General features: G+C 38.1%; 1 protein-coding gene across 1 annotated transcript in view; it reads left to right on the top strand.

Annotated features, from left to right (window-relative positions):
* AMMECR1 (Alport syndrome, mental retardation, midface hypoplasia and elliptocytosis chromosomal region gene 1) overlaps positions 1-13,722 on the top strand; it is a 115,290-nt gene that overhangs the window by 83,535 nt on the left and 18,033 nt on the right. The window contains exon 3 of the mRNA XM_003135311.6: positions 8,416-8,530. Within this exon, the coding sequence (XP_003135359.5) occupies positions 8,416-8,530 (115 nt within the window). The remainder of the gene's footprint in view (positions 1-8,415; positions 8,531-13,722) is intronic.

The raw sequence follows: 13,722 nt of genomic DNA, 5'->3' as shown, positions 1-13,722 counted from the left end.
AATCTTCTTAAGCCACTTGGCCAGTGTGCATAGGTTAGCTACAGCTAGATAAAGCCACTCAGGATGGACAAATGGCTTAAGAAAATTCCTGCAAAGGAACAACAGAGTGATGATAATAGTCATATTACAGGCGCAAGGAAAGGAAAAGAAAAAGGTAGTGGTAGCTGTCACTTCTGCAAGTCACCGCCTAACTTGGCCACATCATCCAAGGAAAATGAAGATAATCTAATCTGATCTGACAAGGTGTCAGCCCCCGAATAAGAAGGAAATCATCAAGAACATTATTTGAAATATATATTTATACCCACTGTTTTGAACAAGAAAGCTTAGTCTGTCCGTGCTGTTATTGGAATATATTAGCTGTATATGACAGTAGAACATGTACGTACCTTAAAAATACACATATTGAGGATGTGTGCCCAGACTTCTTTTCCTGATAAGAATGTTCAGCCAAAACAGTGTGGAGACCACTGGGTTAGATGAGGAAAGCATGGAGCTTCTCATTTCTCATTCTGTGTCTGCTGCTTAGAGAGTGTTTTGTTTTGTTTTGTTTCCTAAGGATTTTGTTGGAGCATAACCAGTAAGATAGAGAATAACATATCTAAATCCACTGAAGACAAATTGAGCACAGTTCAGGGAACTACATCTCTTGGTAAACATTTTTTGGTATGGAAGTAAAAAGCCAGTCCCTGCCCTGGAGATGTTTTAAAATCTTAATCAGGAAAATAAGACTTACAAAGAAACATATGAATGCATGGCTGCAGAATAATGGCAATTCTTGATGAGGTAGAGCCTTGCTTGATGTAAAAGATTTTTACTGGGGCGGGGGGGAAATGTGCATACATTTCATTTCTGTAAGTTTTCCTGCAATTTTGGGTCACTCGGTAACCAGTAAACCAGTAGCAGAGTGTAAAACAGATCCTTCCAGAAAAGACATTAGCCTTGTCTAATCATTCCTCTCAGCATTCCCATCAAGGTCCTTACACATATTCATATATTATTTTGTAGTCTACTTACTATTCTTATATGCTCGTGGCTCTTCACATAATAAAAGGCATATAGCAGGTGCTCAATAAATATTTTGAAAATGAAAGAAGATGAGACAGCAGAACCTGAAAGGGTAGCCATGATCCCCTTTAGATGATCACAGTAAATTCCTAGAGTAGGGAGCTCCCGTCGCAGCTCAGTGGTTAACGAATCCGACTAGGAACCACGAGGTTGCGGGTTCTCGATCCCTGGCCTTGCTCAGTGGGTTAAGGATCCGGCGTTGCCGTGAGCTGTGGTGTAGGCCGAAGACTCGGCTTGGATCCCACGTTGCTGTGGCTGTGGTGTAGGCCAGCGGCTACAGCTCTGATTCGACCCCTAGCCTGGGAACCTCCATATGCCGTGGGAGCGGCCCAAGAAATGGCAAAAAGACACACACACAAAATTCCTAGAGTAGATTACTTGTTTAGATTTTCTCAAGGTTGAAGGGTCAGTCTTAGTCCTGGGGCTCCATTCCTTGCCCCAGAACTATGATATACAGGCAGCCCTGTGGGCATAAACTTGACAAATACACCCATGAGCAAAGTTCTTTGACAGCCACTATTTATTGGGTACCTGGTGTATGTAAGGTACTTATGCAAGTATTACTACTTTGTCTACTTGTCACAGTAGCTCCATGAGGTAGGTACTGTTACTATCCCCATTTTAGAGTTGAGGAAATGGAGGCTGGCACAGGTTAAGAGACCTGCTCAGATGTCACACAGCTGGTGAGCGATGGAGCCAGGATCCAGATATAGCGATGTCTGGCTCCAGAATCCAAGCTCTTGACCATTGTTCTATAGGACTGTGAAATGGGGCTCACGTATTAATGATAACTTCAATTTTGCATTTTTACAAGCTATATTTATTGGCAGTAAGTCGTAGGGAACTGTTGTTACACCTTGGAGAAATGCTTTTGTTGATCCTGGGGAAATAATACTTGTTCAGGGTTGTGGAGGTTTTTCTAAATGCTATGAGAAAAGCAATAAAATTTACATTTAATTCAATTTCAGAGGTAGTTTAGTTTTATAGCATTCTAACTTAGAGAACTCAGGGATTAGATCCCCAGAAACTTTGAAAAGCTATGTCAGGTTATTTTTGTGTTTACAGCCTCTTAAAAGTAGAGATAATCTCATGTTTTCAAACTTCCCAAGTCAAATACCCCAAGATGGAACTTCTCGGTAGTCATACTGTAATCTGTTTTCCATAGCCACGGATTTTTTTTTTTAATTGCCAAAACTATTACGAGCACTGTTGTAATACTGTATAGTAATGAATGACCCAAGTCATATTGAGTCTTAAAGATGAACCTGAATCATAAAGAGAAAATTACATTATGTTCCTTATACTCTGGTAGAATATATTCTGAAAGATTTTCATCAGAAAAATAATTAAAACAAAAACCAGTTTCTAGCAGTACATTTCACAAAACAGGATAGAATAAATCCAGAAAGTCTGCAGGGAAGGCATTATGTGAACATTACATGGGGGAAAATGTGGAATACCTGCCACACACACTAAACGTTTAGCCATCTGTTTCTTCATGTACCTTGTATTTTCCAGTTGTAGTTCTGCTCCGCTAAATCAAATTCACAGCCTCATCTCCGAATTGAGAGGTGAGGATCTTGTGACTTAGGAGGCAGATTCTTGACAGTATTGCTCTGGTCATCACAGCGTGCAGCCCCGAGAGTATTTTTCCCTCCTGGTGGGCAGCTGTGGCTGTCGCAGAGAGTAGAGGCTTTTAAGAATTCAAGATGAGAGCAGTTCCACAACTGTAATCGGAGGGCAGGAAGGGATAACACACTAAAGCCTAAGTGAATCCTATAGGATAGGAGCCAGATAACATATATGCATACGCCTGGCACCCAACACACTTCATCTTTCCTTCCCTCTTACCTCCCACTCTTCCTTCGTTGCTTTCTCTCTTTGCCCGTTGGTGTGTGCGTGTGTGCTGTCTTTTTTGAACTTTGCTTCCCACTTCTTTTTCCTGCTTCTTATTTTCTCTCCTTTCTTCCTTTATGTCCATAGTCCTTTTTTCTTCTCCTTCTTCCTACTTTCTCTTTATTTTGTTCCATACCTTAGTTCTTTCCTTCATTCTCTGTTCATTACCCCTCAAATCACATTAAAAAGTACATTACTGTTCATGTATTTTCATGTTAATGTTCATCGAGCAGAAAGTAGGTTGTATTCATGACTCTAAAAGGGAAAAACCATCTCCCAATTAAGTAACACTTTACACATGGCTTCCAATTAAAAATTCCCTGTTTGGGATCACAGGTCTCACCAAAATTAGGTTCCCTTCCTTCCTCCTTAACCATGACCATGTCCTTCGTTGCTCCTCTCTACCCTTAGGTTTCATGAATAGCCACTTTTTGGCATTCTGTTTTGTGTCTCTTTTTTTTTCCCTTGGGAAGCTAAAATTGCTGCTTGATGTGACAGAGAGGCTAAGGATAATTTTTCAGATTGGGGTTTAGGATCCTACTCTTCGGTGTTTCTGGAGTTCACACATGCCGCATGTGCATTTTGTTCTAGAAGCTCTGATGAGGAATGGTAGAATTTCCAGATGATTGAAACCCTTCATGAAAAAAACTTTTTTTTTTTTTTAAATTTTAAGAGTAAAGTAGGCTCGATTTGCTTTTCTTCACCTGTCCACTCAGGGATTTAATTTTGGTTTTAATTACTTCCTTGACCTGAAAAAATGATTGCCTGTAATGTGAAGCCCTTCTCAGTGTGGTAACTTTCCACTGCTAGCTGACGAGGGTCATCAGTATTTTGGAAAGTGAAGGAATAAATGGAATAAATGAACAAGTGAATGAACGGCTCCCCAGCTAGCCTCACATCCTTTCTGCTACATGCTACATTGTTTACCATGAGGCTTGTAATATCTAAAGCTTTGTCTCTTTTTAGCTGTTTTGTTTTGTTTGCCTCCCAGTTTCCAGGTACTGTCACAAACCCTTTGGTTCTTTGTTAGCTAAACTCCTCATTCCCTTTTTTATGTTCATTTTCATTAAAGTGCTATTTAACATTAGATATTAACTTTGACAGATGTTAATGCTGCTTCTCAATTAAGTGAAATATATTCTTGGGAAGACGCCAATTTGAACTGAATATATTTGAATTTGGTATGTGAATTAAAGTGTTGTTTAAACCTTAGCCATCCATCATGTGGAGCAGCCGGCAGGTTTTTGTACATAAGCGGTTTTTCTTTTTTTTCCTTAGCAATATTTAAACATTAGAAAATGGCTTCCTATTGTAGCAAAGAGAACTTCATACAAATTTACCATAAGATCTCTTTGTCAGTCCCTTAGACTGCCTAGAATTTCAGTTGGCAGACACGACTTTGATATAAAATGCTTTCCATGGACAGTATTAATATTTTAAAGTCCTTTTTTGCTCTTGCATATTTCCAGTAGACAGGAAGTCTAGCTCTGTTTACCCTTTGGCTACTAATGAATGCTATTAAATTATTATTTATCTTCTTTAGGCAGAGCCACTGCAGGTATGAGGTCAGAATTGCCTAGTAAGGCGAGCATTTCATTTAAAAATTTTTAAAAAATTATAATCCAGTCAAAGGTGGCAACTAAGGTACGGATCCTAGAAAGAATTGTGAACTTGAGTCCGAGGATCTGGGTTGTAGCCCCACCTGTGTCACTAACAAGCTGGGTCACCTCGAGCAAGTCACTGCTCTGACTGGACAGCACACATCCTCTGTAAAGGCTCAGCGGCCATATCGCATGGTCTGTGCACTAAAGAGAGCAGGGCTGAGGGAAGCTGAATCCTCTGTTTATCAGCATTCACCCCAGCCTAGCAGCTCTGAGGTCAGTCTCCAGCCGCATTTTTCATCTTTTTAAATAATCCCTTAAATCCTTGCTAGGCTTTCACTGCTAGTTCTTTTCCCTAGGAATTTGCATTTAGAGATATTGAGGGCTTCCTGCCTTTTGAAATTTGTTTATGCGCATGAATTTAATGAAAAGTTAACTTGGAGTTGATGAAAAAAATGCAAGAATTAAAAGTCTTATTTGAATGAGTGTTCCTGTAAAATCAGACTGTTTCCATCATGATTAATGTACCTTCACTATTTCAGAGTTTTGAAGTTAATTCATTTGAGTGTTGGTATGGTGAGGCATGATTGTGATTTTATCTTAATTAGCCATGCCAGCATTCTCCCACTCACTCTGTGCTCGAAACATTTCTTTTTATTAAAAGCCCCAAATGATTGAGCAACAGGCCCCATCTCATAAGGAAAGCTTGCTAGCCTGATCCTCAGTTATTTAACTGTTTTAGGTACTTGAAATTGCATTCATTTGACTTAGTTTAAATTGCACTGAGCTAAAATGTACCTTTAATTGGCTTGCTAGGAAATAAAAATGATGACTTTCCTCAAAATGTTGAGAAAGTAAATGTATGGCAACTTCAGGTATATTGTTTTAATGTAAAAGCTAGAGCTAGATGCAAAAACAAAAACAAAAAAAACAAAACCCTCTTCATTGAAAAAACCCTCTTCAGTTCACTGTAATGAGAAAGGAAGACAATAACAAGTGTGGGCCAGGATGTAGGGAAATTGGAACCCTCGTATATTGCTGGTGGGAAGGTAGAATGGTACAGCCACCGTGGGAAACTATTTGTTGATTCCTCGGAAAGTTAAACATAGAATTACCACATGACCCAGCAATTCCACTCCTTGGTATCTACCCAAGAGCAATGAAAACATGATTGTCCGCACAAAAACTCCTCATACTCATGAATGTTCACAGCTGCATCATTCATAGTAGCCCCAAAAAGTAGAAATACTCCAAATGTCTACCAACAGGTAAATGGATAACAACATGTGATAAGTTCACACAATCGAGTATTATTGGGCAATTAAAAGGATGACACACTTTTATAAAATGTAACATCAAATTTATCAAAAAGAAAAAAAGAAATTTAAAGGATAAAGTACTGATACATGCTACAACATGGATAAAACCTCAAAATACATTATCGCAAGGGAAAGCAGCCAGACACAAAGGGCCATGTATTGTATGATTCCACTTATACAAAATGTCCAGAGCAGGCCAGTCCGTAAAGATAGGAAGTAGATTAGTCCTTGGCAGGAGCTGGGGGAAGGGGAGAATAGGGCCTGACTCCTAACAGGTATAGGGTTTCCTTTTAGTGTGATGAAACGTTTTCAAATTGAATGGTGGTAATGATTGTGCAATTCTGAATATACTAAAAACCATTGAACTGTATACATTAAAAGGGTGAATTTTATGGTATGTGAATTATATGTCAATAAAGCTGTTCTACCTCAAAAACATCAAGCGACTGTGTTACTATAATTGTTTGAAATTATAAAAGTGTATTTAAATTACATGTTTGCCGGGGGATGGGAGGAGGGAGGAATGGGGAGTTCTTGCTTAATAGGTGCCCTGTTTCCATTGGACAAGATGAAAAAGTGCTGGAGATGGATGGTGGTGGTGGTTGTACAATGATGTGAATGAATTTCATCCCACAGAAATGTACATTTAAAAAAGGTGAAAACAGTACATTTTATGTGATGTATATTTTACCACAATAAAAAAATCTATAACCCTAAAAAATCATATTTTATATTATTCTAATGTATAAGGCCTTTTCCTCCCTCTTTTTTTCTTTTTACAAGGAAAATTGAAAGCGCGACTGGCCTTTGGGTTTTTAATGCGTGGGGTTTTTCTGGGCTATGTTTTAGAGCTTCTCTCCTGTGTGTGTGTCAGGGGGGCTGTGCGGGGGGCGAGGAACATTATACACATACCATATATGTCTTTATCTTGGCTTTGAATGAGAACTTGAAAATATTTTTTTAAACTTTATTTGCCAGTTGGAAAATAAAAGTAGCCAAACTGTAGGAAAATTTTTGTTGTTAAGTTGTAAAATAGTGAAATGTTGTTCTCAGAGTATAAATTATCACAGATTTCCTGATTTTCTTGGTTCATCTTGGCTCCTTGAATGGGGAAAACATGTATCCTTTCTATATAACATCTCTGTCTTTCTATAAGCATTTTCCCCTGTATAGCATGATAGATTGAGCACCAAAATGTATTGAAAATACTCACAGACATAGGGCGATATTTGTACGATAGAGCGAGTTTCTCAATGCAAAAGAAAGGATGGAAAAAAAGAAAATCCAGCAATGAAGAAGTCACTGAAAAAGGAATTAAATTCTTTCCAAAGGTCATGGAACTTTGTTATGACCCAAACAGTTTGTAGGCTCTAAATTTGTAACCTCTAAAGATTAATCGGTGGAAACATTTTCTAAGCCTGGCTCTACAATATAGGATATTTGAAGATTGGCGGCACAAATGCCAGCAGTGCCATTAATATGGTGTGCAATCAGAGGTGTGTTTGCTTTCTTGACCAGGAAAGAAAACTTCTTTTAGAAGTACAAGGAGCACACAGTGGTGTGTGTGTACGTGTGTGTGTGTCTATCTGTCTGTCGGCATGTCTTTGTGTTTTCTGTCTATCCTACGGTTGTGGGAAAAATTAATGATCTTCTAACACTTTTGTCCTTTACAGTGGGGTTTTTCTAGAGTTTGGGACTGTGGTACCCTACCCTTGATTGCAGGCTCCAATCAGAGCTGATGTACTCAGACATCCATTGATGTGATTAATGGTCTCCTAATCATAATTTTATTTCCTAGATTAGCCCCTGTTTCCTGTAGTTTCACAGTTTTTGAGTCATATCTTGAATAATCCTTTATAGGGGGCCTGAAATCTTTGTATTTTTAGTCTGTAATTTACATGATTATTTTCATTTTCTTTGATTTCTTTCGCTTGAAGAAGTTAAAATTTTGATCTTTTTTTTTGAACTCTTTAAGTGCTGTTCTGTGGTAACTGGCCAGAGTAGTAAGACCCTTTAACAACATGAAATGTACATATATATATATATATATATATATAATACATGTGTATATAATATATACACATATAATATACATATATGTGTATATAATATACGTATATATAATATTATATATTTCCCCCCCCACCAGCACTAGATCCAGACGTCTTCCCCCAAGTTTCCACTACTGTGGCTTTTATTCTCCTCAGATGTAAAATAACACATTCTCAGAGTCTACACGTAACAGGGACGTATACTAGGAAATGACTGTACAGGAAATGTAATTGATCACTCACTCTTCACAATTGAATTGGTCCCAGGATTGGCTAGTAAACAGTAAACACAATCTATTGAATGAACAAAAATAATGACTTCGAAAAACCTTTGGCGCCTTTGAAATCATTTGAAGAATGTGGCACCTTTGGCCTACTGATTTTTTTTAACCTCTTACCTTTTTCGAATGATTGTCTGCATTTGAAACTGGGAACTCCGAGATCTAGTGAGTGCTTTAATATTTGCTTTGTTTTCAACAGTGCCCTTAAAGATAGCCGTTTTCCCCCAATGACAAGGGACGAGCTGCCGCGGCTGTTCTGCTCAGTGTCTCTGCTCACTAACTTCGAAGATGTCTGTGATTATTTGGACTGGGAGGTAAGACTGCAGAGAATTTGTAAAGAAAAACGAAGGTAACTCCTGAGTATTTGTTTAAAATTAAGCCCAGAAAATAACTCTTTCAGCCCATTCTCTATTGTAATGGAGGTAGAGAGCAACATGGATAAATAAACCTCACAACTGATCAATGAAATACAAGCAAAGGAGTTTTTCTTTTCTTTTCTTTTTTTAAAAGACGAAGTGCCCTATGTTGTTCTAATCCCCAAACGGAATTTGCTCTTCATTTTTATCCTACTTCACCGCAGCACCTCATAAAACCTATTAACAAGTAGTAAGCAGGACTGATGGGAATTTATTTCTCCTCTTATTTCTATTCCGGTGCACTCCAGTGTGACTGCCACCAGGCAGTTAGGTGGTTGGAGGACACATTGCAGAGGCAAGGAGCTAAAGTGTTAGGATAATATGCCAGTTGGGGAAGTCAACTCGTGGATAATAACTGGGGTGTTGGGTAACTAGAATCAAACCATGCTAATTCATTCATGGCTACTTTAATCTATGCATTTATACCCACTGACAAGGAAGGCTATGTCTAAGGTATGTCTGTGCGTTGCTGTTGCTGGAGTAGCCTATATTGATCATATTTGCATTCTTCTTTAGTATGTGGAGTTAGGTTGTCAAGGAAGTTCAGGAGTTCTCACCATGATCAGTTTTGGTGGTTGGCAGAGTTAGTAGAAATTTTAGATGCAAACATACCCACGTTTCCTGAATGCTTAGTGTATTCAAGGCATGTGCCACATGTACAGAAGTGCTAAGATCTGGTCCCTGCCATAAACAGCTTATAGTCTAATAGAGAAAAGAAGTATATATAAGCATGAAGAAATAAGTGCTATAAGAATGAGACAGTGGGGAGTTTCCCCTTGTGGCTCAGTGGTAATGAATCCAACGAGTATCCATGAAGACGTGGGTTTGATCCCTGGCCCCGCTGAGTGGGTTAAGGATCTGGTGTTGCCAGGAGCTGTGGTATAGGTTGCAGATGTGTCTTGGATCTGGCATTGCTATGGCTGTGGCATAGGCTGGCAGCTATAGCACGGATTGGTCCCCTAGACTGGGAACTTTCATATGCTGCAGGTGTGGCCCTTAAAAAAAAAAAAAAAAAAAGAAGAAGAAGAATGAAACAGTGGGAATTTGGTGATATACAAAGCATTCTTGTGCATACACAGATTCATAAATGACTGTAGCATCATGACATAACATGTTTAATTCTGCTGCCTTTGTGGAATGACTGTCCCCCATGGTGACTGAGATATTTTGCTTTGTGGACATTTTCTTGACAGTTAATTTTATTTTTGGCTTTCCCCTCATTCCTTGTGAGACTTTGGACAACTTACTCCTCTGCGATTCAGTTTTTCCACATACAGAATAAGACATTTATAAAGTTCTTAATCTTCATTGAAAAAAATCCCTGTGATATAAATATTGTTGTCATGCCAGAGCTATTTAAAATTTTTGCAGAGAGTAGGATGAAAGAGTTCCTTTCTGGGTTTTGTGGTAGGGTTTTTTTTTTTTTTTTTTTTTTTTTTTTTTTTTTGAGCATTATCAGAGTATGAAAGCATCTTAAGATTTTTTTTTTCTAAAGGAAAAAAAATTACAGTGTTGATTCTGGCAAAATTGGAATGTGTAAAACCTTTTATAGAATTAAAATTTCCTAATTGATTGTTTTCTATAAGTTTTATTCCTGTTTGAATCTTTCTTTAAAGAGAAGTCTACCTATATTATAGAAACACTCCCAGGACTTTATTTTTAAATGATCCCAAGTCATATCCCTTACTTATTAACAAATATTACAGTCTGGGTAGTTCTTTGACTGTTTTAAGGCTAATGCTTCTTCTCTAGCTAGAAATTTATTTCTGCTTTCCGAATTGCCGGGTGCTGTGTGTGTGGTGGTGGGCGTGGGAGTGATAATAGCAGAAAAAGCCTGAGATCTAGGGGATGACTGAGCTACAAAAACACTTACACCCTTACTTGCAGCGACTGAGTTGGAAGTACAGTTCTAGGGGGGGGTGTGTCTGTGTCTGCATGAATGTGCACGTGCAGCACATATATGAATGTTTATTGCATAAACATGTGTGTCTGTGTTACGGGGGGAGAAAAAATGGGGGAATCCAACAGTTGTTAAATAGGCAGGAGTAAGAGCATTGTACTCCACCATCTAGTTTAGCTTCCATCAAAGACTGTCTACAGCCAAAATGAACCTTGACGTTAGTGGGCTTTTATGTTCATAAGTCGTTACCATCTTTCTCTTGGGAGGGTGGGAGGTAAAACACTTAAGAAATGGTACTGTATATACTTTTAGGGTCACCATATGACAGTTTGAATTTCTAGAAGATTCTGTATGCTTCTACTTGGTTTTGTGTATTTAATACATCCTTTAAGGTATAAATATTGATATCTCATGAGTGATGCTTTTCTATTAAAGGAACAACAACAAAAAACATATTTTTGTCCTTTTAATATGTAGGTATTTGAAAGTGATTTAGATACTGCTAGAATGGCTATGGTAAGAGGAAAAGATTGTCCTTTAAAGATAGGACAGTTAAATGTCATCATAATTTAAAGTATTTAGCATTAAGAGAAATTTGTTCCCAAGGAGTAAGAGTAAAAATTACATTTTTAAGAAGAAGAATGTGATTTGGCCTTTAAAGAAAATGTACCATGGTCAGTGACTGAAAATGTAATGATATATTATTGTAGAGGTGATAGCATAAGGGTTATCCTTAATGACTCTAAAAAAGCATTGCTACTTTAAACACAGACTGCCAAGGTAGAGTTAAATACATTTTTAAAAAGTATATGTCAATAAAATTCCTCTCCTAGGTATATACCCCAAAGAAATGAAAACAGATGTTGAAACAAGAACTTGTACATGAATGTTCACAGCAGCATTATTCATAAAAGCCAGAAGGTGGAAACAACCCAAATGTCTATCAACAGATGAATGGATAAACAAAATGCATTATAGCCATACAATTGAATATTATTCAGCCATAAAAAGAAATGGAGTACTGATACATGTTACAACAGGAATGAGCCTTGAAAACATTATGCTAAGTGAAAAGAGCCAGACACAAAGGCCACGTACTGTATGATTCTATTTATATGAAATACCCAGAATGGGCAAATCCATAAAGATAGACAGCCTATTAGAGGTTGCCAGGGGTTGCGGGGGGAGGGGTACAGGGGAAGTGACTGCTTAATGGATACAGGGTTTCCACTGGGGGCGATGAAGACATTCGGGAACTGGATGGTCGTGATGGTTGTATAACATCGTGAATGTACTTAATGCCACTGAATCGTACACTTTAAAGTGGTCAAAATGGTAAATTTTATGTTACGTGTATTTTACCACAATAAAAAGGCATATATGCATATGCATATACGTATTTATTTAAGCCTCTCGTCCATAATAGTGCAGTAATTGTAAATTAAATTGAAGAAAACTTTAAAAATTAAGAAAATATAAAGAAATGCAAGCCATTCATAATTACACCATTCTGAGATAATCACTGTTAATATTTTGGAATTATTTCTCTTAATTCTTTGTCTTTGTATCCATAAAACTGCACATTTGTTTATGTAACTGAGAGCATTAAATTTCCGGTCACTATTAAAAAGATTATGTTTGTTTATGGTTTATCTTTGTATTCAAGTTAATTATTTATATTGTGAATTTCCTTTATGAGAGTCAGTCTGTATTATGAAGGTATCCGTTTGACTTTGAGAGTTTTCACCTTATCAAATAGGTACAGCTTTTCTTCCAAGAATGAAACCTCCTACTCACCATACGTATCTAATTTTAACCTGAAATGCAAAGTTCTCTGTATGTTTATGCCAGAGGGGGAAACAGGAGATGATTACAGAATTTCAACAGAGAATTCTTAAATCAGGCATCAGTAATAAGTATGTTTTCTATAAGCAGAAGCCTGTAGCAGGGCTTTTCTGGAGGAAGTACGGTTTTGAGAGTTGACCCCCACTGGTGAAGCGTGTTACTGCAGTAGAGTTCCTAATTAAAGGGATGAAAATGCCCAGATCAAAGCAGGGAGAGGGCAAAGTCTAGAAATCCCCAAGGGTAGAGTTAGGTAACTTCAGTAACAAGAAAGACACCCCTGTGGTCATGAGGATGAGGGACGTGACCATGAGTAATAGACACCTGATTTTCAAATGATCAGGAAACGAGTGAACTGCCGCAGGGCAGGCAGTTACTCTCTTCTTCATCCAAGGTTTTTAACTCAGCCTGTTGGGGGGACATGTCTCTAATTTTTTGACGGCAGTTAGTGGGAACGTAGGATTTACATCAGACTTTGTTTTAGAGGCTAGAATGCTTCCGTTTTATGATGTGAAGAGCATTTGATGAATGGTTTCATAAAGGGATGTAATTAATTTCAAGTCACTCTCGAATTGACAGAATGATCAGTGATGCTTCCATCTGTAATATTTCCTCAAAATAGCAATTATACATTTAAAATGAGTGGCTTTAGGTCGCCTCTCAAGGAAATCTGGGTAGTCATTAAAAACAACAAAACCCTCCACAAAAGACTGTAAAGACAAATGGCAACAGGGACCCCTCCCGCCTGAGAACTGCCGATCATTGTCCGCATCAAGATCTACTTTATTGCCCTGGTAGTAGATATGAGAATGAGGAGTCAATGATTTGGGAAAAACTTCATTAACTGCTAAGTTGAAATGTCTACCTGCAAGGCTAAAATGGTCGTCAGAAGGGAAAAATTGCTCCCCTAGGGAGAGATCCGAAGTGATCTGTCTTGTGTTTGAACACAGAAACGTATCACCGTTGTGCTGTGTTCTCTAATTGACAGCACTCTCTTAATTCCGAATGGCAGGGTGGCTGCCAGGCATGGTGCTTTAGAAAAGAAAGCTCATGCAGCATGTTGGAGTCCCCCAAAATGATACGGCGCCTAGAACTTGTGTAGTTACCACCATTGGGGAGTCGTGCTTCCTTTTAAAAATCTGAAAGTATATAAAACAAATGACATCATAGTACTTGGAGTTTGACTCCAGGGGTAATTCTAGATGTGTCATCTACTAGCTGCTCATTTTCAGGACTATATCAATGAATAAGCTTTTTTTTTGTTTGTTTGCAGAAGAACTTGTATAGCAAGTGTGCTACCAGTGATCTGGTGGGGAACTAATGCAGCAATTAGCTGACAGACGTCAAA

This window comes from Sus scrofa, chromosome X (assembly GCF_000003025.6).
Source record: "Sus scrofa isolate TJ Tabasco breed Duroc chromosome X, Sscrofa11.1, whole genome shotgun sequence".
Classification (NCBI taxonomy): domain Eukaryota; kingdom Metazoa; phylum Chordata; class Mammalia; order Artiodactyla; family Suidae; genus Sus; species Sus scrofa.
The sequence above is the reverse complement of the archived record's forward strand: the minus strand, read 5'-3'. Positions and strand labels throughout refer to the sequence as shown.